This window comes from Microcebus murinus, chromosome 21 (genome assembly GCF_040939455.1).
Source record: "Microcebus murinus isolate Inina chromosome 21, M.murinus_Inina_mat1.0, whole genome shotgun sequence".
Lineage (NCBI taxonomy): Eukaryota > Metazoa > Chordata > Mammalia > Primates > Cheirogaleidae > Microcebus > Microcebus murinus.
Genome location: NC_134124.1, coordinates 15766993 through 15792472, shown reverse-complemented (window position 1 = coordinate 15792472; position 25480 = coordinate 15766993). Strand labels below are relative to the sequence as shown.

Sequence of the window (25480 nt, the reverse complement as noted above, 5' to 3'; positions counted from 1 at the left end):
CCTCCTGCTTCTCTGACATTACAGGGCCCACTTGGACAAGGTTTTACACCAAGTCTCTCAGGTCCTCCTGGCCTCGGTGAGGCTCTAGGGTGGGCCCACTGGAAATAGGGACATCTGCCTTCCTCTGCTGTTCTAGCCTTGTTCCCACCTCCCACCCTTCTTACCTAGGAGGAAGCATCCTTGAAGGCCTATCTCAAAACTTGTTTTAACAATAGGAATGACAACTGCAGCTACCACTCATTGAGCACTTACTGTTGCCGACGCGCATTATCTCATTTGATCCTCGCCACTATCCGCTGACAGCCAGGTTATTATAATCCTCACTGTGCAGAAGAAACGAAGCCTCAGAGAAGTCAAGTAACTTTCCCAAGGTCACACAGCTGTGCAGGGGCAGGGGCAGGACCGAAACTCAGGTCTGCCAGCCTGTGGAGCCTGACCTCTTACCCCCTGGACTGCACCTGCCCCCCCGGGTGCCCACTGCTCCGGCCTCCCACTCTCCATCCCAGCATCACCACCCTGTGTTCCAGCTGGTGCCACTCAATGTATCAGATATTTGGTGAAGGTCAACCACGTGCCAGGAAAGCTGCCGGGTGCCATACCCACGGCCTGGGCGCTCTCAGATAACCCCCCCCCCGAGGACTCTAGCATGGGCTTGGGCTTAGTGAGCTTCAGGGTCCAGGTTGGGGACAGCAGGGTGATGCTGAGGCCATCCCTGACCCTCCTTGATGGCCAGCTGACCAGCTGGACCTCCCCTTCCTCTCCCGGCTGAGCTGCCCCTCCTCACCCCACACAGGGAGCAGCGTGTGCAGGAGTCAGACGAACCCGCTTTAAGTCCTTTGTGACTTTGGGCAAGTGACTGAGTGCTCCCAGCCTCAGTTTCCTCATCTGTAAATTCAGGATAAAACTAGGACCTCACCACAGGGTTGTCGGGAGGGTTTAACGGCACAGGGCACTTGATCTAGCACAACCCAGGTAGTCAGTAGAAGGCTGTTAAGCGGTATCTGTGATGGTCACTAATTGTTATTTTCTGAGAATTACAGTGTCCGGGGGCCGAATGCCTAGGGCCTAGCACACAGTAGGTGCTCAAAGCGAAGGGAATCACCCAGCCACCCCCGACCTGCTGTGCCTTTCCTCTCTGGCGTGGAAGGAGTCCTGGGCGCTGGTCCTCATCAACAACAGGGTGGCTTGGGAAAGCAGGTGCAGGGCCCCTACCCCCTGGCCCGACCCCTCATTCCCAGCCCAGGGCCCACTCCAGAGACAAGGGGTGGCTGGCAGGGAAGTTCCTTCAGGTTTTGTGAGCTCTTGCGGGCTGTCTGGCTTTCTGGTGGCGCCACCTGGTGGCGAGTGCAGCACGTCTCCCGTCTCCTGCAGCTGGGGGCTCTGAGTCGACCAAGACCGCACACTGCCCCCTTGCCCTCTAGCCACCCACCACCGCCCAGCCTCACGCATAAGGGACCCCAGCCTCGCTTGTCGGGCGGGAGCCCCTGAAGCCCGAGTTCCTGCACCTTCCTCTCTGGCCTGGCACTGTCCCCTGGGGCTGGGTCCCACAGCCTGCCCGGGTTCACAGTCAGGACATCCCTAAGGGCAGATGACCTTCCAGGGGTTTCTAGAAGCCGAGGCCGGAGGAAGGGGCCTCCTTCCTGGCCTGGGATGGCCCAGGGATGGGAAACCCAATGCCAGTCACTTGGTCCATGCCTGATTCCCTACAGTATTTGCCTGGGAACCCCACAGCTCCCCTCCCTGTCGTGAGGGACCTGGGACCCCCACAAGGACTGGCCTGGCTCCTTGGCCCCCGCCAAACCTGCAATCAGCCTTGTCGAGAGCTGCTTGTACAGTCTGGGGGAAGAGCAATGAATAAGAATTAGGAGATGGAGTCCTGCTCCTGGCTCTGGCGCAAACATGCCGTGTGAGGTGGGGAAGGCCCCACCCCCCGGGGCCTTAGTCTCCCCGTAGTCAAATGGGTGGGCGGAGGGGACCAGGTGATAGGTGAGGGCCCTGGTAGCTTCCAGACTGTGCTCTCCAGATGCAGATTCCCGGGCCTGCTACTTCGGAGTCCCTGGGCTGGGATGCTGGCACGTAGATTAAGAGCACTGGGCTAGGATGTAGCGAGGCTGATCAGTCCCAGCGTTGGGAGGCAGAGGCGAGGGGTGCGTATTGCCGGCAGGTAAGAAAGCGTGGTGGTTTCAGGGGTCCTGAGAGGCAGAGGAATCCCTCACCCCCCAGTCCCCATCCATCGAGTCCCCCAGTTGCCATGGCTGTGGGAGGGGTCAGCCCCGCTGCAGGTCTGTCGCACCCCACTGCGAGCAGCAGCAGAGGGGTAGCAGAGAGCCAGCTCGGCGCACACCCAGGCTGCCCCCACGCCTGGCAGAGGGGCTGGGACAGCCTGGGGGGTGCGGCGGGGGCCCGTGTTGCCTGAGGAGGTATTTTCAGAGTCCCCCTCCCTCTGGAGTTTCCAGCGATAGAATAGAGCCCTGTCTAGCATTTGACCAAATATGGTGGTATCTCTCGAGGCGCTGGAGCCCTAGCCAGCGTCCCAGTTATGCTGTGGAAACCTGCCCTGGACAGATTAATCTTGTGACATTCGGGAGCGCCTCTCGCCCTGCGTTCTTCCGCTGGGCCGATTCCTGTAAATGGCCAGGACCGGCCCTCAGTAAGACAGGGCAGTCCTGGACGTCTGCCCCCAGTGACCTCCTCTGTCCCCACGCCCCTCCCCCCACACCTGCCTCCCTGCGTGGATTCGCTGCCATCCGGCCGGGCTGTTCACTCCAGGTGAGAGACGTTGGCCAGAGGAGCCGGCCAGGTTAGCATGGGATTCCAGGACCTGTGGCCCCTGGCGGTGACCTGACCTCATGAGGCCGTGGCCTGAGTCTTAGAAGCCTAGAGCTCTCTTAGCAGCCAGGAGGGGCCCCCAGAGGGTAGAAAGGAGAGTCGGTTGAGTATTGAGAACCCTGCTAGCTCTAATGCTAATTAGAACTGCTAATGTTTATAGCAATAATGATAAAATTATTTTATAATGAGTTCTGTAATAAACAGCTAAGTGTTTATTGAGCACTTACTATGGGCCAGGCACTGTGCTGGCTATCTGACATGGGTTATTTCCTTTATTCCTGATAGTGGCCTCAAGAGGTGGATGCTACGATTATTCCCAATCTAGAGATGTGGGAACTGAGGCTCAGAGGGATTTCAGGGAGGCATGGGCCAGGCCACCGTCTATTCCAGGACACAACTCCCATTTTACAGAGAAGGGACTGAGGCCGAGAGAGAAGGACGGTCACAAGCTGCCACACACGGGCAGGCCCCGGGCGGGGAGACCTCCCTGGGACAAAGGCCAGAGCAGTCGGCCGTGAGGTCCTCACGGCTCCGCACGTCTCCGAGCGAGGGCACGCAGATTCAGAAACATGCTCACAGCAGGCTGGAATGGCACCGAAAGCAGCCCAAGAAAAACAGCCTGCGGGGGCCGGATAGAGCCATGGACGGAGACCGGCATGAGCCTCTCAGCTCTGTCACCTCGAAATCACTGCATAATACGGGACGAGTCCCTTCCTCACTCGGGCCTCAGTTTCCCGGCCTGTGAACTAGAGGGCGGGACTGTGGTCTCCTCGGGCCATGGCGCTCACCTGAGGCTGGCAGAGGCTGGAGCGCCTGGGGCTGTGTCCCTGGGAGACAGGCCTGTGCCCTGGGCTGGCCAGCAGGCTCCCAGAACATTTGCTCTCCTGACCAGCCGACGGCCCATCCCTCCTCCACCCTCGCCCCCTTGCCATCCCCAAAGCGAACGAAGCTGATTGTCTCACTGGCCCTGTGGGTGCTGGCCCGGCGGCCGGCCGCAGGCCACAGGCGGAGGTGCCACCGGCCCAGAGCCCCGCCAGACACACAGGTCATTGTCCCTCGGTCAACAGCCCCTGGGCACCTCAGCCCGGCTCCTGGCCTGCCCCCACGTCCCTCACCGCCGGCCACCGCGCTGGGCCCGGCCAGCTGGGGGCCCAAGGCTCCCAGCTGATGACGAGCCCACCCACCCACTCCCCCAGCAGCCCCCAGGCGAGCTATAATTGCTTCGCTCCGTCCTGTTGCTGCCATTCTCTCGGCGGCGGCGGTGGCCTCTGGGGCTCCAGGCGGGCGGCAGCTGCAGGCTGACCTCGACGCGGAGCGGGATGGACTGGCCGCACAACCTGGTACGTGGCGCTTCCCCGGCCCGCCCCCACCCCCTTTTGCAGCCTGAGTATTTCAGTATTTCTTTCCTATTGATTAATGGCTGCCTCTGTTTGGCTTGGAATCTGCGGAGGCGAGTGCTCCCTCTGCCCTCTCCCCCAGGGCTAGAAAGAAACAGAGACTGGTCTCAGAGCCTGCAGCCATGCCTGGTGGCTCAGCTCTTGCCCCGGGCTCAGGCCGGCCACACTGAAGCCCTTTCAGGCCAGAGGCATCTGGGGAGATGCTGGCAAACTCCTCGGCACGGGTTTCTCCAACGAGACCTGGCTCCTGAGATCTGGGCTGTGTGACCTTGGGCAAGTCCCTCTGTTTCTCCGTTTCCCATCTGGAAAGCAAGGGAGGGGGACTTTGACTCCGTTCTGGGTTGCTCCCAGTGGAGAGCCAGGGTTTAACAATGCTGCGTGAGACGTTCAGATGAGAGAGCCTATTGTAAGGGAGAAGACATTTTTCTGCCCCGGAGTCTAGGACCAATAAGGAAGAATTTAGCGACTTGAATCTCTGTTGTGGATTTTGCGCCAAGAAATGGCTCTGCCAGGAGGGGCTATGCCGAAACTTGTTTCCCAGGGTCAGACTTGGAGGTAAAGCCTGGGTAAAGCAGGCACAGGCCATGGGGCCGCGGGGGAGGCCTGTGGGGCAGGTCTGGGGCAGGCACAGAGCCTTAGAGGTTCCTCCATCTGTCTAGCTCTGTCCCCCTGCAGGCCCTGGGCCTCCTCTCCCTGGCTTCCTGAGAAGTCTGGGTTCTGCAGGGCCGAGTCCTCTTCTGTGCGAGCCCGAGGCTCTCCTGATACTCTGCTTCTGGGGGGGGGAGATATGGGCAGAATGGACAATATTGGGTGGAGGGGCAGGCAGGGGCTCGGGGCTGGAGGAGGGAAGGCTCAGGGGAGGAAGGCGGTGTGGGTGTCACGGGCAGGGTGTCCTCAGCCCATGACTGTCCCAACTCCCCAACTTCATTTCATACCCTCTCCCCCACTCTAAACCAACTCAAACCTCCTCTCTCAACTGTTTCCCCCACCTATAAGACTTTTACACACCCTATGCCCATGTCTGCCACCCTCTTGTCCTTCAACCCTCACCTGACATGTCCCCTCCTCAGAGAAGCTTCCGGGGCCACTGCCCTGGCACAGGCTAAGCAGGAGGCCCTACTCTTCTCTTCTATACCCTGCACGGGGCCACCGTTGCATGCGTCACTAGCGAGACGTCGGTGTTTGTTTTCTTGTTCACTGAGTGTTTTCCTTCCCAGACTGTAAGCTACAGAAGGGCAGGGATGGGGACAGTCATCCATTCACCCAGCAAGTGTTCACTGAATGCCTCAGTGCCTGGCGCCCCAGACACGGGGATGAGACAGCATGTGGGCCTGGGTGTAGTGGCTCACACCTGTAATCCTAGCACTCTGGGAGGCCAAGGCGGGCAGATCGCTCAAGGTCAGGAGTTCAAAACTAGCCTGAGCAAGAGCTAGACCCCATCTCTACTAAAAATACAAAGAAATTAATTGGCCAACTAAAAAAAATACATATATATTATTATATATTATGTATTATTATATGTTATATATAATTATTAGATATTATATATATAATATATATATTATATATAATTAGCCGGGCATGGTGGCACATGCCTGTAGTCCCAGCTACTGGGGAGGCTGAGGCAGGAAGATCACTTGAACCCAGGAGTTTGAGGTTGCTGTGAGCGAGTCTGACGCCATGGCCCTCTAGCCCGGGCAATAGAGTGAGACTCTGCCTCAAAAAAAAAAAAAAAAAAAAAAAAAAAAAGATAGCGTGGGGAAACTGACACGTGTCTTCATGGAGTCTGTGCTGAGTCGGGGACAGACATATAAAAGAATCACACCTACAACCTGTCAGATCGCTGTCATGCCAGAGGCGTGTGGGTTCTGAGAGCCCAAGAGAGCCCAGAGGTATCCCTAAGGAAGTGACACTAGAGCCAACACAAGGGGCGGGAAGGTGTTTAGGAGGGGAAGAGAAGAGCCACAGCCTGCAGGAAGCGGCCTGTGCAAAGTCCCTGTGGCAGGAAGGAGCACAGTGAGAGTAAGAGAGAGAGAGAAGGCCAGAGACTGGGGCACAGGTGAGAGAGGAGGCAGGGAGTGATTTGATTTGCAGAGCTCAGTTGGGCAGGGAGAGAGGGGTCAGACCTGAGCCTAGGAGACCCCTAAGGGCAATGGGAAAGGACCCTGGATTCCGAGGCTCGGCGCTCCCACCCGTGACCTGTGTGGCCTTCCTCCCCAGCTGCTCCTTCTTACCATCTCCATCTTCCTGGGGCTGGGCCAGCCCAGGAGCCCCAAAGGCAAGAGGAAGGGGCAAGGACGGGCTGGGCCCCTGGCCCCTGGGCCTCCCCAGGTGCCGCTGGACCTGGTGTCGAGGATGAAGCCCTATGCCCGCATGGAGGAGTACGAGAGGAACCTCGAGGAGATGGTGGCCCAGCTGAGAAACAGCTCTGAGCTGGCCAAGAGGAAGTGCGAGGTCAACCTGCAGCTGTGGCTGTCCAACAAGAGGAGCCTGTCCCCCTGGGGCTACAGGTAGGCTGGGCCGGCAGCAGTGGCCAGCTGTCTTTGGGGGCTGGGGCCTTTCCCACATCCCAGTCATTGGGTCCTTGGATCCAGAGGTCTGGGTGCCTGGGTTTGAATCCGGGCTCTGCCTCTTCCAAGCTGTGTGGCCTTCGGCAAGCGGGTCCGCCTTCCCGGGGCTCTGTTCGCCCATCGTCAGCAGAGGTGGCACAGCACCTACTGCACAGGCTGCTGTTAGATGAGATAGATATCCACGCAGAGCACTGCCCTGACCGCTCTTCAAGCCCTTCCCCAGATGTCACTTCCTCCAGCTCCATGGTGGCTCACACACTCTCCTCAGTTGTGGCATGTCCCTGGCCGTGCTCACGTGTGTCTCCCGAGCTAGACCGGGACCTTCCCAGTGCCTGCGTCAGGGCCACCTAAGGGTTCCCACGCCGCACCCTGCTGAAATCTCCAGAGGCCCCGACAGTGGCATTTCATGTATCTGCACATGACGGGCTGGCACTGCCGTTTCTGACTTGGGAACCCAGACCTGCTGCCCCTGGACGGCGGCAGCACTGTCCCTACATATGTATATATGTTGAACGAACAGTGAAAAAACGGCTGGCCCCTAGGGCTTCACCCACAAACCCAGGCTGAAGAGTTTTCAGCCCCACGACAACACTCAGACTCTGGAACGGCACTGTTGACTGGAACTTTCTGTGACGATGTGAAGTCTAATCTAACAGCCCCTAGCCTCACGTGGCTACTGAGCACTCGAAATGCGGCTTAGTGTGACTGAGGAACTGATTTTGATTAAATTTAAGCCGACACGCGTGGCCAGCGGCAGAGTCTCCGGGCTTTGCGCGCCCGCCTTACCGCCCGCGGGACCCTGTGGAAACGCAGGCTCTGGCTGCGAGCGTTCCGCGCTTCTAACAGGCTCCCAGGTGTAACGAGGTGATGCGGCCCCGCCTGTCCGCAGGTCCGGGCCTCCCGCTCCGCCCCCCCCACGTTCGGCAGAGGAGGGCACTGAGGGACAGAGAGCGAAAGGTGGGAAGCGAGTCCCGGTCCCGTGTGCTCGGCTCCCTGAGAGCACCGGGCGGGACCGACCGCTTGGTGCGTCAGCGACCGCCTACAGTCTAGGACAGACCGTTCACGCGGCGGGCCTGGGAAACCTGCCCGCATGAGTGGAGATGAGGCCGGAATAGAGCCCAGGCCTCCTGACTCTTCGAGTGGAAATCAGGCATCAGTGTAGTGTGCGCACATTTCATTTCCATGGGTTAAGTGTACCAAAAATGCAAATAAGTGCGGGGTGGATGTGGAGGGGGCCTTGAGCTTCTCTGGGATCCCCACAGCACAACCTAGGACTGCTGGGGTGGGCACCTGCTGTATGAGAGCAGGACACAGGGTGACTGGCCGGTGACCTTGAACCCGGATAACCTCCGGGCACGTGGCTTGCCTGCTGGGCCCTTCGGTTTCCTGACCTGGTTTCCTGACCTGGCACACGCAGCTGGTTGCTGTCCTTCCTCCAGCACCGCACAGCCTCGCTGGGGCGTCAAAACCCGGGGTTAGGAAAGGCAGGGGCGTGGGGGGGCGGGCTGCCCATTGGCTCCTTCCCGACCAGCTTCCGCCCTGCGCTCTCTCCTGCTCTCCGCAGCATCAACCACGACCCCAGCCGCATCCCCGCAGACCTGCCGGAGGCGCGGTGCCTGTGTCTGGGCTGCGTGAACCCCTTCACCATGCAGGAGGACCGCAGCATGGTGAGCGTGCCGGTGTTCAGCCAGGTGCCCGTGCGCCGCCGCCTGTGCCCGCCGCCGCCGCGCCTGGGGCCCTGCCGCCAGCGAGCAGTCATGGAGACCCTCGCCGTGGGCTGCACCTGCATCTTCTGAACGGCCCGGCCGGAAAGCCGGCCGGTGGCTGGAGACCACCCTCCCTGCACCCCCGTGCCCAGCAAGGCCTGTGAAAAGTAAACGGTCTTTTGAAAGCAAGACTTTGGGTTTGCTCCTTGTGGCTCCAAAGCCAAAAGCAGGGTGGGGTTCAGTAGCAGGTCCCTGCGGGGTAGATTTCAGGTCAATATAAAGGGGAATTTTCCATCACTCACAGTTCTCCAACACTGAGACAGGCTATTAAAAACATACTGCATGCATTTCTACCATTTAGGACAGTCACATTCTTCCTTGAATTTGGGGCTTATCAGTGTATATTTGAGCCATGTTATTGTAGCTTGGTTGTTATCAACCAACATAGGAGTTGACAAGAGCTAACTCTACTCAATTAAGTCAAAGGTCTTTGGAAACAAGGTCTTCTGAGGTGGGGAGCGCTTCGCTTCTGCAAGTGCCGGGCTGAAGCTGAGCCTCTTGCGGATATTGTGGAGTCTGCTCTGGTTGGAGCCGACGATCTGTAAGGTCTCTTTCAGTTCTGACATCCTCTGCAGATCAGACTTAGACCCAAAAAAGGTCCTTCAGGTTGCCAAAGAGCAGGAATTTTTAACCTAGACCAGCGAACCCTTAATTTTTTATGTGAATATGTACTTTTTCTGGGCTGGGGATTGCTGGGTTTGAACACTCAATAATTGGGAAGGATCAGTGTAGACCATTCTTTTTTTTTTTTATTTTTATTTTTTTTTTACACAAGACCCTCATGTCTAACATTCTTTCATCTAGCCCTGCCCACAAGGGGATCTGGTTAGGCAGTTTGTTGATATCAGTGATCCCTGAACTTCAGGGAGCATAAGGATCACGCAGGTTTGTTAAAACACAGACTGCTGGCCCCACACCTAGGGGTTCTGATTTAGGCAGGGGCTGATACTTTGCATTTTTACGCAATGGTTTCTTTGCACTTCTGATACAGTGGTTCCCAGGTGGTGCTGATGTTGCTGGCCTGGCGACCACACTTTGAGAACCACTGGCTTGTATCTAGATGCTGTGGTGATCAAAAACGGCAGTGTTAGGCCAGGTGCGGTGGCTCACGCCTGTAATCCTAGCACTCTGGGAGGCCCAGGCGGGAGGATTGCTCAAGGTCAGGAGTTCGAAACCAGCCTGAGCAAGAGCAAGAGCGAGACCCTGTCTCTACTAAAAATAGAAAGAAATTAATTGGCCAATTAAAAATGTATAGAAAAAATTAGCTGGGCATGGTGGCACATGCCTGTAGTCTCAGCTACGCAGGAGGCTGAGGCAGAAGGATCGCTTGAGCCCAGGAGTTTGAGGTTGCTGTGAGCCGTGGTTGAAACCATGGCACTCTAGCCCAAGCAACAGAGTGAGACTCTGTCTCAAACAAAACAAAACAAACCCAACCAAACAACAAAAAAATGGCAGTGTGGACTAGCTTGTTCTAAGGCCCACGCTGACTCTTGGCCCCTAAATACTAACTCCCAACGTCCCCCGTGAACCCCTAGCAATTCAATCCACCCTCCCTGGGCCCTCTAACCCCTGCACCAAATCCCAAATCAGCTGTTCTAGGGTCTAAAAATACCTTCCCTCCGCTAAGACAGCTGAGGGGCTCAGGCTGTTTTCTGAGGGTAAGAATAGCTGGCACTTTAGAGTCAATTTCAATAAAAGGGCCAACGGCCCAGCGTAGGAATCCTTTACTGGCTGCTCTGACTTTAGTGCTTAAAGCAGCTTTAGCTCTGGATGTTTTAAGGGTCTAATTCATGAAAGGCCAATGGTTAGGTATGTGTCTGTCTGGGATGCTAAGTTACTTACCTTTTTTGGTATCATTCTAGAATGGATACTGGTTAAAATTACCCCAGGAAGCTTCGGCCTGGTTCCAGACAAATGGAAAATAGACTTCCTGTGCCAGCCCGAGCAGGTCCCGGCAGCAGCCGCTTCTCCATCCTCGGTGGCTCCTCTCTGAGGCCCCCGCAGCCTGCTCTCCGGGTCGCAAGGCTTCAGCCCCACAGGGAAGGCCCACGGCCCCCAAGGATTTTTGGTGGGGTGAGGGTGAGGGTGTGGGGAGAATCGAGCTGCAGGAAGGTTGCTCCTGGTCTCAGGAGACCTCAGGTGCCCTGGGGCATAAGGGTCGGGTGGGGGGTTCCCTCACCGTGGTGACAAGGGGCTGTCCTGCTTCTGTCGAGGCGTCAGAGACACAAGAGACACCTAGCAAAGGCCACTTAGTTTTATAAGGATGTTGCCTTTTCCTCTTTCTGGGCTTCACGCCCCTCGTCTGTGAGATGAGCAGATAGGATTTAGGGGTCTCCAGGATCTTGCTCAGTTTAACCACTCTGCAACTTAGAAGCTGGGCCTCCTGAGCCTGGGCTGGCCCCTCCCAGGCGCCTGGTTTGGAGGCAGCAGCAAGGAGCTCAGGGGGTGGTGGTGGGGGGAGAGTGGATGGGGTGGGGGGTTGGGAGCCCAAGATCTGTCCCCTGGCTCCTTCATAGGTGGGTGGGAGCAAGGCATTCCTTACACCCCTGCCCCCATTCTACCCTCCACAGCTGCCTTCCCACTACCCCCCACTCCCCACCCAGTGGTGAAATTTTGCCTGGGTCACCTGCTATAGGAGGTGGAGTTCCTGTGAAGAGGGTGTTAACATCCACTCTACTGCACCCAGGACAACTGAGGACAAGTGTAGCCCTTTCCTGTTTTATTTAGCAGAGTATATGGCTCCCTCTGTCTTTGCAAATGCTCCCTCTTCTCCCAGGGAGCTGTGGCCACTTGGGTGCTCCCCAAGCCTGAGAAGGCTGGGTGGGCCCTGGGGCAAAGGCTTCCGCTGGTTCTCACACTCCTCTCTGGAATCTCTGTCCTTTCCTCCCTGCCTGCAAGGAAGGGAGATAGTGAGATCCAACTCTCAGGTTCGGGCTTGGGGAAGCAGGCGGCGTGGGCATTTTGGCTGGCTTTGGTTCTGAGCTGTTTGGGCCTGCCTGCCCAGGTAAAGGACGTTTTTGAAGGATGTGGCCAGCTCTGCTGCAGTCATGCTTGGACATGGAGGCCAAGCCCCAGTCGAGGACCGAGGACCAAGTGTAACTGCCCTGGTTTGCATCTTCTGTGCATAGATCCTCCTTAGGGTGGTTACCAGGGTTAAGTTTTGTATTGTCCCTGGTCCTCTGGTCCAATACCAACTATCAATTACAGCATGATAGCCCATTGCCATTTTCATTTCAAACACAGACCACCCAAAGATGCCATGACACACTTTGATTTTATAGGACATGAGAGCCCCATCTGCATGGGGCTGACATTGTGGTTCTCTTTCCAACACCCTTTCCCTTCTCTGACCTTGAAGTTTGGATGAGACCATCTCTGCTCCAGGGACAGGACCCAGTCACTGTTCTAAGCCACATCCCCTGTGGCATGCTTATTGGTCTGGTATCTGAGTCCCAAGCCAATCAGCATGGAGCATTCCCCTGGCCACGAGAATTGGTTCATGGGTGGTCCAATGGGCCCAGCGCCCAGAATTTGGTTCAGTGGTTATGGGAGAAGACCTTCTTACCCTGGGAGCTGTTGGCAGCCATCTTTGACCATGAGAGAAGTAATGGAACTGTAGATTGCAAGGTGCTCTACACCTAGACTTTTAAGTTATAATAAACAACAAAAACCTTTTATTGCTTATGTCCATGTGAGTTTGGTTTTTTACTTGAACCAAAGGCCTTCTTACTGATGTGTCAGTTTCATAATTTCTATACTAACCATCAAGACTCTCTCTCTTTCACTGCCATCACTATCACTCTGGTATAGTGAAAACAACCTCAGAGCCAGTTTGGGCCTCCACCAACTGGAAGGGTATTTTGCCCATGCTGAACTGAATTTTAAGAAGCTCCAGATTTGAGCTGTTCTATGAGCTCACTAGGAGACCTTAAACAAGCTCTTTCCTCACTTTGGGCTTTTGTCGCCCTCTCTACAGAGACAGGGAAGTTAGCTGGATGATCTCTGGCTTCCTGTTAGGAAGGCTATAGTATTAGCATCAATCGGCAGTGTTGTTTCCTCCCAGTATCTGCGACCTTCCTCTAACGACTGTTTAGCAGGTCTGGGTGGGACTTGGACATCTGCATCTTTCTCAAGCCCCCTTCCCTTCCCCAGATCCAAATGTGGTAGTTGGTCCATGCATCACACACGCTGGATGCCCTAGGCTTAGTCCCTCTGTTCTCCTCTGTTGCAGAAAGGAATGGGTCCAAAGGAATGAAAAGGACTTTTACTTTCTTTTCTAAAACTACTGACCTTTAAAGGTTCGTAGAAAAAGCAAAGCAAAGCATAATCTTCCTCTCCTTTCAAGCTAGTGTCACAGGAGAAAGCACCAGGTTAATCTTTGGAGAACTCCATCCCAATGCCTTCTTTCCTTTCCTTCTGCTGGGATGAATGTTTGGGGGTGAGATAGGACTGCCCTCTATGCCTGTGGACTTGCCTTTTTTGCAAGACAAATCCATTGTATTACTCCTCTACCCTGCATAATTAAGAGAATGGTCAATCCCTCCAGGTGCCAAGAAGTTCCCGCCTCCTATAGCCTGATATTTCTTCTCCCTCTGGTTGCCAGGAAGCTCAAAGCTATACTGATGGCTCTGTTGAGGCACACATCTCTTCCTTGGGTCCTTGGGTGACCACAGTCACCTCCTCCAATATGCAGAGGCTTGGGTTGTTGAGAGGCTTGGAGATGGTGTCTAGTAAGTTTTGAACTAGCTGCCTCACATCTAGCAAGACCACAGCAAACAGGAGCTATAATCATTCTTAGGTTTTCTGATCTTCCCTTTTACTTTATTGAAAACCATCTGGTTGTAAATATTTTCTTGTAGCCTGCCTCCATTGGTTGTCCATTTTAGGAGTAGGTGGTGAAATACAGTAAAAAAAATTAGACTCAAAGTCCTCTGCCTTATAATCCCTCAGCTGTCCTAGTTCCTAGTTAGAAAATCAAGTCAGAAGCATCTGGAGAAGATGGACTTTTATTTCTTCTTAAGAAAAATAAATAAAACAAATATACTGGCTTGAATTTCCTTCCCTTTTCTTATTGTCCCCTTAAAAAAAAAAGAAGCAACCACCATAAGGATCCTCAAGATAGGCAGACAGCGGCCACCTGGACCCACCCTGGAGGGAGAAGACGCTCGGTACCGAGGGTCAGAGACAGGCTTGGTGGGCAAGCTTGGCTCATTCAATCCTGGGCTGCGGGGTGTGAGCCATCTTCAGTGGGGGGCTGGAGTTCCTGGGCTCTCCCCAGAGCCCTCACAGTTCAGTCTTGACCTTGTGCATCAAATCCTTTTGGTCGATCTTGTCTAGGTCCTGGTACCAGCGGTTATAAGCCAGCAAGGCCACATTCTTGGCAGCTACGGCCATCACCTCCACAGAGCTGGCTGCCCACTCCAGAGCGTTGAGGTAGAAGAGCTGGTCGTGGAGCGCAAACCTTGGGAGAGTCAGGCGGGAGCCGTACAGGGGATGGGCCTGCCACTCAGCCGTCTGCACTGAGTAATAGGAACGGAAGAGGGTCTTCAGCTGGGTCCGGAAGAGGGGCTGGGGGGACTGCACTCGCCAAACAGCTGCCTCTTGGGGCTGCTTCCGCCGGAAGTTGGCCGAGATGTTGACGGGACAGATGTTGTCCAGAGTGGAGAAGAAGCTGGGGAAGTCTGTGGTGAGGATGCTGGCAAAGGGGAAAAGCTTAGGGTCTGGGAAACCAAAGTAGGAAGAGTTGAGGTAGCCATGGACCAAGGAGACCACGCTGGGCTGGAACGAGCCCTGGATGTCTTCAATGGGTGGGTTGAATCCTTCAAAGGTGAAGTTGCTGCTGCTGTTGTCCAGGTGCAGAGGGGATGCGATGACCACGATGTCATACAAGTCTGAGCTATTGCCCACCTCATTCTCATACCCCACCTGGTACAGGGCTTTCCCTTCTGGAAGGAGAAAAAAAGGGAGCAAAAAAGTCAACATACTCCTTGGATGCTACCCACCGAGCTCCCACCTGGTGCCCAGCATTGACGGTACAAGGGGTCCCTGCCACCAAGGGTACAGCTGGGCTGTCTAGCTGGTGGGGCCCAGTCTTTCTATGCTGGTGCAGTCGCAGGGCGAGCACTGGACTGGGAGCAAGGAAACCCAAATTCTTCACTGGTTCTGCCACTGACTGGCCAGGGGAGCCTGAGCAAGGCTGCTGGAAAAAGGCCAGATTGGTGGGTGGCTCAGTTTGCTGGCTCTGACATTTGAATTGAGACAACAGCACCCCCTAGTGGCCCTTGGCAGGGCTGGGGCTTCCTCCCATGGCTTTTCTGTTAATGCTCTGCAGCAGGACACAGACCAGGGTAGAGGTATAGAGGTAGAAGTGTGGGCTGGTTGGCAATAGCGTGCGTGGCCACGCCTCCAGGTCTGTCCACTCACCTGTGCTGTGCAGGGTCACGGAGGTCACGGTGGCGTGGATCACATTGGCCTTGGTGAGCTTCAGCAAACCGGAACAAACCAGCTTGTTGCCTCCCTCCACAGACCACAGGCTGCCTTGGGCCCCGGCGAGTGACATGGCTCCTGGGCAAAGCGGGAAGGGGGCCGGTGGGTTCTCAGAACCACCAGGCAGTGGGCTGGGGGGTCAGGCACTATTCTACTGGGCTCTGAGCATGGGCACAGACAGACAGCAAACATATAAATACAACAAAGCTCACCAAGCTGTGCGGTGAAAACACAGTGCTCAGCAAGAGTCAGCTCCAAAAGACCAAGTATTGTATGGTTCTGCTTGATACGGAATGCCCAGAACGGGCAATCCATAGAAACAGAAAGTAGATCTGTGGCTGTCTGGGGCTGGAAGACTCAGGGGCGATGGATAGAGGGTAGGGGGTTTCTTTCTGGTGATGAAAATGTCTCAAAGTTGATCGTGGTGATGGCTGCACAACTCTGTGGATATACTAAAAACCACTGTATTATACCCTTTGAAGGGGTAATTGTGTGGTGTGCTATGAAGGAGACACACACAAAGACAATGGAAGAGTGAGCAGGGAAGCCACACTGAGGGGACAGTGAGCGGGACCCAAAGGCTGGGAAGAAGCCAGCGTGTCAGGGGCCGGATAGTATCCTGGGCACAGGGAGGCGCCTTTCCATGCAGCTATCTAACAGGAATGTGCGCAGTGGCTGGAACCATGCAGGCACCGTTCTCAGTGTCTGGGATACATCAGTGAATACCAGACAGACTCCTGCGCTCGTGAAGGCTGCGGTCTCTGCTGCTATGGCCTGTGCCGGAGGCTGGAGGGCTGTACACGGGCCCGCCTGCCCCAGTAATGAGCTGGGGAGATTAGGTGCTCCAGCGGATGAACACCCAGGGGCTCAGAGGCATAGTGGGGCAGTTCTTGAAACCAAAGTGTGGACAGCAAAGCGCCACCTCAACTCCAACGTTTACGCACATGAAAGGGATTACGAGGCAATCAGGAGTGGCAGAAACACCCTACCCCTCTGATCCAAGCCTTGCTTTCACTGTCTGTGAAGGCGAGTGAGCACCATCTCGGCTAGCTCGGAGGACCAATGCCAGAATCAAGTGGGAATGGGGCAGCAAAGCGCCTCGGCAACTGCAATGAGCTGGACGAAGGTGAGGTTGTCACAGGGCCCCCAGCCCATTCTGGGCACCGTGGGCAGAGGAAGGGCAGGTGGGCAGGTTGAGGGCGGGACGCTCACCGGCAAAGGCAGGCATTGCTGCTGACTGGCCATAGCTGGCCCGCAGGACGGCAGAGACGACATCGTCGATAAATCGCTGTGTGACGCCCACCTGGAGCAGGGACTCGGTCACAGAGCGCTGGGTCATGTTGACAAAGGCAGATTCCCCCAGTGAGTAGAGCAGCTCCTCCACGCCCGAGAAAGCAAAACCGTGGGCCTGGTACTTATAGATCCTAGGAGACACACAGGGCTGCAGTCCTGGTGCAGAGAGGCTTTCGGCTGACCACCTGCCACTGGGGACCTGTGCCTGGGTGGCCCGCCAGGAACCCGTCACCTCCTCTACACATGGCAGGGTGGGAGAGAAGGCCGGTTATGTGGCCTGCTCTCTGGCTGGGGTGGGCCTGTCCCACCTAACGGCACAGTGTAGAGGTAAGGAATCCCACTAGACCTGGTTTACATCATGGCTGGAGAATGACAACTGTGTCACCTCTCTGAGCCACTGCCTGCCTGAGGTCATAGTCCACAGCCCTTTCTTCAGCCAGCTGGGCCTGCCAGGCAGCAGTGGGCCACGGCCCAACCCTGCTGGCACAGCCCCCTCTCCAATGGCGTTGGCTCTGCCCTGGCTTCTAGGACCACGTTGGCCCTGATGGCGGCAGCCAGCCTCATGCCAATGCTGTCACCTCTCTGCTAGCCCAGCCTGTCCTCGCCTCTGGCTTGATCTGACAGGGCTCCCGCTCACCCTCAAGCTCACGTCTTGTCCCTCTCCTGCTTGCCTCTTTAGATTACTGGGCTGGCTGGCCTTTGAAATGCTGTCTATTCTGGGGCTGCTGTGTAAACATCTGGAGTTTTGTTATCAATGGGGCACCAGAGGGAGGTGTCCAGAAAGCAGACAGAAATGTGGGTCTCAACTGAAGGGGACACCAGAGTTGACAAGGAGAAGTTATCTCCCACAAAAGTGAGAAGTCAACATTACAGGTCTGGAAAAAACTGGCGAAGGAGAAAGTATCAGAAAGAAGAAAGGGGGTAAGGACATGAGCTGTGGGGGACATCTGGAGAATGTAAGACATGCCCTCACCAGCAGAGCTGTAGAAGTGGAAGGGGAGTGAAGTCCCAGGAACCAGGGAGGGAGGGCACAGCCCACGCTGCGCGTTTGACACTTAAGGGACGCAGATGACACAGGGGCCTGAGGAGCAGCCTCAGAAGCAGCGAGCACCTTTGGAAGGGACTCCGCAGGAAAGGCAGGCGACAGCTTGGTGAGCGAGTGACAGAGTGAGACTAGATCACGTGTCCTCCACACCTGAGACTCAAGGTGATGGGGAGGGGCTGGGACCCACTGGTTCTCGATGGAAAAGCTGGGGGACAGCAAAGTTTGTAAACGGTGGCCCCCAGGCCTCACTGCATGGGGCCCACAGGCATGTTTAACTTGGTTTCAAGATGTATTGGTTACAAATGCTGAAAAGCTGGGAGATTTCACATATCGCCCTGGATTTCCAGCTTCTGCAGAACCGGAAGATGTGTCCACGTGGGGCGGGCACTGCACACGGCTGGCCGCAGCTGACTGCGGGGGAATGCTGGCTGCCTCCTCCTCCTTGTTCTGCTGGTCACCCACTCCCCACTGCCCCCTGTCCTCTTCCACCTGCTGTTTCTCTGATTCACACCCTGGTTCGGCCTTGCAGGTGACTGTGTTTGAAACCCACGCTTTTGTCAGTGTAGCAGACGGAAAAAGAATGAATGCCGGTGTGACCACACAAGGGAGACCGTCCTTGCACCCAGTAAGGCCACTCCTCACGCTAGAAGCTTGCTCTCGGCCTGCGCCGAACTGTGCTGGGCTCTCACAGCCAGCAGGGACCTTTTCCTCTTGCACAGTGCACCGCAAGCTGCTTCCTTCCCCGCCTTCTCCTCTCCCGCTCTGTAACGCCCGCCCCGCCCCACGGTCCTCTGCCAGCCCTACCTCATGAACTTCTCCATGACCTCCTCCACCCACATCTGCAGCCTCAGGAAGCTGATGCCGTAGTGCCACCAGAGGCGGAACAGGTTCAGCAGGTACCAGTCAGTCTCCTCCAGCACGAAGTGCTCCCCGCCGAAGACGGCGCTCCTGCCCACCACCTCGCGCCGCTGCCTCAGCCCTGCAGAGATGAGGAGGCGGCCCTCGGGTCCCCTTCAAAGACTCGGGGCCTTCCCACGCCGATGGTCTGGCTCCGTTCAAGGAAATACAGACACTACGGTTTGCTCATTTGTGTTGCTTGTTTACGAACAGTAAACAGATGCACTGGGAAAACGTTTAGCCTTCCTGATCAATGAAAAAATGAAAGCGAAAATAATGTGCCATTTCACGTTTTTTTTCAACAGGGATCCACTCAGCTACAAGTGAGGGAAATACAGATGTCATCCCAGAATGTCTAGGGGCTGACAGCCACAGGCCTTGCTCTGAGATGGCGGCCCTAGGTGCCAGGATCACGCAGAAATCATCACAGCACCTTACAGCCCTCCTGTGCCCCACACCTTGCAGAGTGATGGACTCCTAAATACGGTTACAGCTGCTGTGATTTATTCTTTCCCCCACTCCCACTACTATATACTGTTCTGCACCGTAGCAACACACTGCATCTTGGAGTATACTATAGCTGAGCATAAAGGACTTCCCCATTCTGGCTGCTGAATAAATACTGTGCATATTTGCAATAATTTATTAAACCCCAGTTCCCAGTGGGTGGGCAGATAGGGTATTTTCAACCTTTTGCTATTACGAACAATGCTGTGACGTTGTATGTGGGCCACTTTGTATATCTGCAAGACCACCTGTAGGATCATTTCTGAGAAGTGCAACTCCTGTGTCAAACAGTATGTGTATTTGTGGTTCTGAAAAATGCTGCCCGATTTGAATCCCAGCTCTCTTGCTTATTAGCTGCATGGCTTTAGCTGAGGTGTACACATTTTCTGAGCCTCAGTTTCCCCAGGAGGACACCTAACATTCACCGTGCAGGCTGGTAGGGAAGACTGGAAGTAATGCCTACATACCACCTAGAAGGGTGCCAGGTATCCGGCACCAGCCTATGGGAGCTGATATGATCATGATCATTAAGAGGCAGCAAATTGAAAGGGAAAGAAACTGGCCTGGGAGTCAAACCTGAGTTCTAATCCCGGCTCTGCAACTAACTCACTGTGTAACCTCAGGCAAGTTCCTTCCCCTCTCTGGTCTCAGCTGCTCCATCTGTAAAATGAGGAGATGGGGCTACATGACCTTCTGGACTTGATGGTCTAGGCAGATGCTGCTGCCAGCCGCGGGGCGCTGGAGCCCCCGGACTGCACACTCACCCAGGAGCTTGACGAAGTCCTGCATGTGCAGGCTCAGGGAGTGGAAGGAGGCGGCTCCGCTCTCGTAGTGCTGCTTGTTGACGGAGATGGTGGCCAGGCGGCCGCCGACAGTCCCCTTCTCATACACGTCGATCTGCACCCGGGGGCCAAAGTGCTGCTGGAGGAAATGGGCCACAGCAGAGCCCCCGATTCCAGCCCCGACCACCGCTGTCAGCACCCACAAGGCAGGGATGGAGAGAAACAGAGTATGGGAGTGAGAGGCTGCACGCCACACCTTTGCATCCTCCTGCCCTGGTGGTTCCCAGGCGCTTGCATTTCACAGGCTTGTAACATTTCAAAATGGAAATCTGTAGACTGAGTTGTGAGTAGAGTTATTAATAATAAGCAAGGGCAAACCTGAAAACTGCCACCTACTAAAACTTTCATTTTATAAAGAAAAAGATATTATGGCAGCAAAAATAATTTCAAAATCCAGGATGCCTATTTAAATAGATTTAGTTTCATACAAAACTCACTACATTGCCCCAAATTTTCTTATTTCACTACAAATTGATCCTGAGCAGCTCTGTTTGGTGGATCGGTGTTTGGAAACCACTCTTCAATCCAGGGGTTGGCACACTACAGCCTGCAGGCCAAATCCAGGCAGATGCCTGTTTTTGCAAACAAAAGTCTTATTGGAACTCAGCCATGTCCTTTCTTTTACTTATTGTCTATGGCTGCTTTCATGCTAGGCAGAGTCAGTAGTTGCAGCTGTGTTGTATGGCCTGCAAAACCTAAAATATTTATTCTTTGGCCCTTTACAAAAAGCTTGCCAACTCTTGGTCTAAACCATCCTACCACCTGACATTTAAATCATTTCTATGCCTGTGTTTACCATGGCCGGAATGTTCCCTGAGATGGGTTGCTCATTACCTTATAGGGCACTCTTCCAGTATGGACTCTTGTTACAAAGTTTCAGCTTGTTGAGGTCTTTTTTTGGGTCTTATCATCCACCTCTTTACTACACTCCCGCCTTCTTGTTATTTGCAAATTAGGTTTGCACGGCATCAGTACTCTCATCCAAATCACTGATAAAAACATTTCATGGGACAAGGCTCGGGGCTTAGACAGATATTAATCATTAAATAGCCCTGTGAAGAACAGTAAGCCAGCCATGAAACTACTGAACTGGACTACTACCTTACCCACAATGTCTCTGAAACATTGCTTTCCTCTCATCTGACAGTCCAGTAACCCTATCCAAAAAGAAAGTGAGATAAATCTGGTGTAACGTGTCCTTACTGGACCCATGTTGGACCCTAGGACCATGAGCTCCTGTCAAGAAGTGACAGGCAATCCTTAGACAATACCAGATTCTTTAAGATCTGGCCTCCTTTTACTTACTCCACTCCCTACTCTACCCTTGCAGTACTGCACCTTTTTGTGCATCTAGACTTCCTTTATTTCGGGCACATGCCTCTGCCTGAGCTGTCCCCTTTGTCAGGAGTGTCACCACCTTGTGCCTCACCTGTAGTTTGGCTTGCCTGACCCACCTCAGATGAGTCAGGTGTCCCTACTGCATATTCCCTCAGCACACTGTGCTTACCCCAAGCCTTATTAATTAATTAGTTAATTAATTTATAGATGGAGTCTTGCTCTGTTGCCCCAGTAGAGTGCAGTGGCACCATCATAGCTCACAGCAACCTCAAACTCCTGGGCTTAAGCGATCCTCCTGCCTCAGCCTCCTGAGTAGCTGGGACTATAGGCATGTACCACACTTAGCTGAATTTTCTATTTTTAGTAGAGACAGGGTCTCACTCTTGCTCGGGCTGGTCTCCAACTCCTGAGCTCAAGCAATCCTCCCTCCTCGGCCTCCCAGAGTGCTAGGATGACAGGTCAGCCATGGGCCACCACATTTTAATGTTTTGTTCTGTTTAAGGACAGAGAGAGAGCACAGTCACCTCAGACACTATGTTCCCAGATACTGGCAGGCACTAGAGTTCATGAAGTATTTGTTGCATGTTGAAAGAATAAACCACTTCCTCTTTCTCAGTATTTACAAGCCACTTTCAAGAATGCCCTTAACCTTTTTTTTAGACACTGTGCTTGCCTTCCCTCCTTTTGAAAAGAGTCCCAAATTACCCATTTTTGTAGAGAAACCGATATTACAAAGCCCAGAAGCTGCCCAAGAGCTATCAGGAAGCAGAAGACATCACCTCATTGTGAATCAGCTTATTCAACCCACACAACTGACACCTCCTCTCTGGTCTATGGTAAGATGTGCTGGGGCACAAAGATGAATCAAACAGGGCTTCTGTCCCCCAGGAGCCCAGCATGGAGTGGGCATAGACTGATGCACGATTAGCTAGGACAACTCGTGACAAAGTGCAACTATGGGGTTCCAGGGAGTCCTGGGGAGGAGGCAATGAATTCTGCGCCAGAGGGTGTGGGGACACAGGCTTCACAGGGGGAATAACATTTGATCCGGGCTGAGGACAATTGGCTTTGCTAGTGAGCAGAAATGCATGCTCTGCAGAGAACAGCAGGAGCAGGGCAGCTTGTGGAACTATATGTGTGGGTTTAAAGAGTACTGATGCCACACTGAAGCATTCAGAGTTCATCCTGCAGGAGCCCAAGGATTAGGACACCGTAACAGGAAGCTTCTCAATCTTGTTGGGCAGAGTCCAAACCACCAAGGGCGGACAGACAGAGACTCCTGTCAGAGGACTGAGGAAAATCAGGAAAGCTAAAGGGCAGCTTGGTGTTGCCAAGTGTCATGCTCTGGATGACTCTTGGGTGAGGTGGGCAGGGACAGTTGGAAAGGGCCAGGCAGAAAGCTGTATGTTGCCACAATGCAGCTGTTCTGCTGGGAGGAGGTCCTGATCCTTCTCCAATGGTCAGTGGGCAATGTCCTGTCCTTCTGCCTGTTTCCAAGAAAAAGGGGAGTGCCCCGCACCCCTGGATACTGCCTGCCTAACTCTTTCTTACCTTCCAAAGCCTGGCTCAAAATCCACTTTCTCCATGAGGTCTTCTCTGGCCACTCTAGCCCTCAGGATTCTTTCCTCAGAAAACTCCACACTCCAGCCCCACACTGATTTCTGGCATGCTTTGGGTCTGCCTTAACCCTTTGTGGCCTGAGCTGCGGTTTTGTAACATACAAAGCTTTAGCACTGCACCGGCCCCTGTAAGTCTGTGAGCTCCCATGAGATGTCCCAAGGCATTCTTGCCAACAGGTGCTTGGAGGTTAGCCTAGTAGAGTAGGGACCTCCCACCCCAGAAACCTAGCATCTCTGCCTGTGGGAATTTTATGTGTGAGGGACTTGAAAATCTTTACAAGTCATGTAGAGTTAAAACAACAATTGTTAAGGGGGGGGGGGAGCAACTATAAACATATATGGAACTCTAGTCAATGACATGCACAATGAAGTATTTAGCAAAGTGTCCTAATGTTTGCAGTTTATTTTGAAATACATCAAAATGTAGGATGGATTCATGGATGGATAGAGGGTGTGTGTTAGGTATGTGATAAAGCAAGTATGCTAGCAGTTAATGGCAGAAGGTAGGTGGTGGGTATACAGATGATCACTATAAAATTTTTTCAACTTTGCTGCACATTTGAAAATTTTCAAAATAAAGTATTGGGAGAACCGCACAAATAAAAAATAAAATGACTGCTATTAAAAGTTCCCCACTCAGTCAGCAAATCTCCAGCAGATCTACTGTTCTGTCTCTACAAACACTGTCTCCTATGTGCCCAAGGTTTGGGCTTAGATGTTACTTCCAGGAAGCCCTCCCTGGGCCACCAAGGCTGGAGTGAAGGGCCCTTCCTCTGTACACACGGTATTTTCTCAGCTTAGCACGGACTTCCCTGTACTGAGGTCTCTCCTCCAAGCAGGAACTAAAGCACCCTGCCACACAGACAGCCCTCAATAACCCTTTGTGAATGCCATCGTCCAGACCCTGTCCTATGTCACCCAGGCGCCTTGCAAAGAGCCGGGTCCAGGGCAGATGCTCAGTGACCCCGGACCTTCCGGTGAGATCAGCGGCCAGTCCTGCTCAGGCCTCTTTTCCGTTGCAGGTGGCCCTCTTCCCAAGCCCAAGCCACCTTCCCCAGCAGCACCGGCCCTGCTGCGGTCCCCTTCCTCGCCCAGTCCCTGCCCCCGCCTCTTACCTACCCAGCCCCTCTCCCGAGGACCCTCCCTGCCCCCACCCAGCTGCCGCCGGCTAACAACCCTTTTCCCGCCCAGCCCTCCCCAGCTCAGCTACCCCCCGCCCCCCGCCCCGCGTCCTTCCCGCACCGATTTTGCCGGGCGGGGCGTCTCCGCCTGCAGCGGCGGCGGCGAGGAGCGCGGCCAGCACGGCGAGGAGCGCGGCGGCGCGGGCCATGGCGGGCGGCGAGCGGGGAAGCACGCCGGGGATCGGGCGCTCGCGGGTTGGCGCTCGGCGCCCCGCCCCGCTCGGCGCCCCACTGGCCGTCCCGCCTTCCAGCCTCGCAGGTTCCGGCCTCTCATTGGCCGAGCAGCCGTCCCTCTCCAGTGCGAGGCCCTCATTAGCTACAGTTCTCTCGGGGCACGCTCTCTCATTGGCAGCCTCCCCGTCCCGCCTCCTGGATGCGGGTTCCTCATTGGCTGGCTCGTCCTCGCTCCGGCGCAGGTGTGCGCGCCGCGAGTTCTCAGCATCAGGACCAGGGCCCAGCTGCAGGGAGATGGGTGGGAGACAGGACTGAAGTCTTGAAGACTCGGTTTATGCCCAACCTCTGACTTATTAGCTCTGCAGTGTGCCTTCTCTGTGCCTTACTGCTTTCTCTTTTATAAAACGGACCTAACAGTCCTGCTCTACCTTTCTAGATGGTTTTGACGGTCATGAGAGACAAGGGATGTGAAATGTTTGGCAGTGTCTGCAGGTGCTGCTGACCAAGCATGCAGCCAGGGTGGCTAGACGCTACCTTATGCACATGCTGAAACAAATTCGTATGCTTTGATACTGCTGTTTTCGTGTGCAGTTTTTATGTCTTTAATATCTGCCTTCTACTTCCTAAAAAAGGAAAGGGTTTCATCCAGTCTTTTTTTCAGAAAGGAAAAAAGGTAAGAAGGAAGGGATAACCTCCCATTTACATCCTCTAAGAAAATAAGAGAAGCTCAGTGTGGTTTACCACGCTGTGAAAAACAGATTTCCTCTGGCAGAAGATAAATTTAGGGGAATGAGTTTCAGAATAAAGAAAATCCATATTTATTCAGTCAGATTATGGCTAAGGGAAGAAACTGAAGGGATTCAGAGAAAGGTAAAAGAGTTTACGGCTGGGGTTCTAAGTCAGCTTTGAGCCTTAATTTAATAGGGCCAAAACTGCATTACTACTAGTAAAGTGGTAGATGAATAAACATGGATTTCTTATAATCTTTAAAAATTTTTTTTTGGCAATTTTTGTGTCAGAATGCAACACCTTTTAAGTTCATTTCCAGAGATTTAAGATATTCCCTGAAAAAGTTTTTAAAACAAGCATTCATTGATCACTTTGTGCCAAGTGCTCTTATGTACTGACTTATTCTGATTCTTGTAGTTTGTTGTAGGGTAAATTATATTAACATCAAAATTCATCTTTTTTTTTGTTTTGTTTTTTGCCTTTTGCACCCTTTATTTTGCTCTCCCTTTGCTGCAACAGTGGGTCTGGTCATCAGTCTGTGGCGCATGTACCATATTCTGTAAACCTATATCTTGCTCTTGCCATATAATCCTATCTTTCTCTCCTCCATATATCTCATTTTTATGCTTGCCTAAAAAATTTTTTTTCACCTTTTAATTTATGAAGATTCTCTGCCAGTCTCAGAGCTGGGAATAGAAAAAAGAAAAAATAATTTATGAAGAAAAAGAATGGGGGCTGCATCTGGTGAAAGCCTTCTTGCTGGTGGAGGCTCTCAAGAGTCCTGAGGAGGCACAGGGTTATCACATG

At 53.9% G+C, this 25480-nt stretch overlaps 2 protein-coding genes across 5 annotated transcripts; one reads left to right on the top strand and one right to left on the bottom strand.

Moving 5' to 3' along the window:
- The first annotated feature begins 2655 nt into the window (after positions 1 to 2655).
- IL17B (interleukin 17B) lies at positions 2656 to 8691 on the top strand. 4 transcript variants are annotated; one of them, XM_012741629.3, is made up of 4 exons: positions 2656 to 2769; positions 4029 to 4169; positions 6447 to 6736; positions 8361 to 8691. In XM_012741629.3, the coding sequence occupies exons 2-4, from the start codon at positions 4149 to 4151 to the stop codon at positions 8590 to 8592; spliced, it is 543 nt and encodes a 180-aa protein (XP_012597083.1). In that variant the 5' UTR covers positions 2656 to 2769; positions 4029 to 4148; the 3' UTR covers positions 8593 to 8691. The 4 variants fall into 4 exon arrangements, with proteins under 4 accessions (XP_012597083.1, XP_075852093.1, XP_020139310.1 ...); XM_075995978.1 differs by having other exon boundaries at positions 2659 to 2769; positions 4026 to 4169; XM_020283721.2 differs by lacking the exon at positions 4029 to 4169 and having other exon boundaries at positions 2666 to 2769.
- Positions 8692 to 13552: 4861 nt separating this feature from the next.
- On the bottom strand, positions 13553 to 23981 carry PCYOX1L (prenylcysteine oxidase 1 like). Its single transcript, XM_012741615.3, has 6 exons — positions 23832 to 23981; positions 19555 to 19761; positions 18191 to 18365; positions 16261 to 16472; positions 14986 to 15126; positions 13553 to 14507 (listed from the first exon to the last, which is right to left on the bottom strand). The coding sequence occupies exons 1-6, from the start codon at positions 23917 to 23919 to the stop codon at positions 13846 to 13848; spliced, it is 1485 nt and encodes a 494-aa protein (XP_012597069.3). The 5' UTR covers positions 23920 to 23981; the 3' UTR covers positions 13553 to 13845.
- Positions 23982 to 25480: the final 1499 nt, after the last annotated feature.

Bases quoted from the DNA above. Each gene is read 5' to 3' on its own strand.
- IL17B (XM_012741629.3), top strand. From the start codon at position 4,149: ATGGACTGGCCGCACAACCTG. The intron at 4,170-6,446 runs GTACGTGGCGCT...CTTCCTCCCCAG, and splicing joins TGGACTGGCCGCACAACCTG to CTGCTCCTTCTTACCATCTC. The intron at 6,737-8,360 runs GTAGGCTGGGCC...TGCTCTCCGCAG, and splicing joins CTGTCCCCCTGGGGCTACAG to CATCAACCACGACCCCAGCC.
- PCYOX1L (XM_012741615.3), bottom strand. From the start codon at position 23,919: ATGGCCCGCGCCGCCGCGCTCCTCGCCGTGCTGGCCGCGCTCCTCGCC. The intron at 16,473-18,190 runs GTAGGGCTGGCA...TGTGTCTCCTAG, and splicing joins GTCATGGAGAAGTTCATGAG to GATCTATAAGTACCAGGCCC. The intron at 14,508-14,985 runs GTGAGTGGACAG...TTCTCCTTCCAG, and splicing joins CGTGACCCTGCACAGCACAG to AAGGGAAAGCCCTGTACCAG.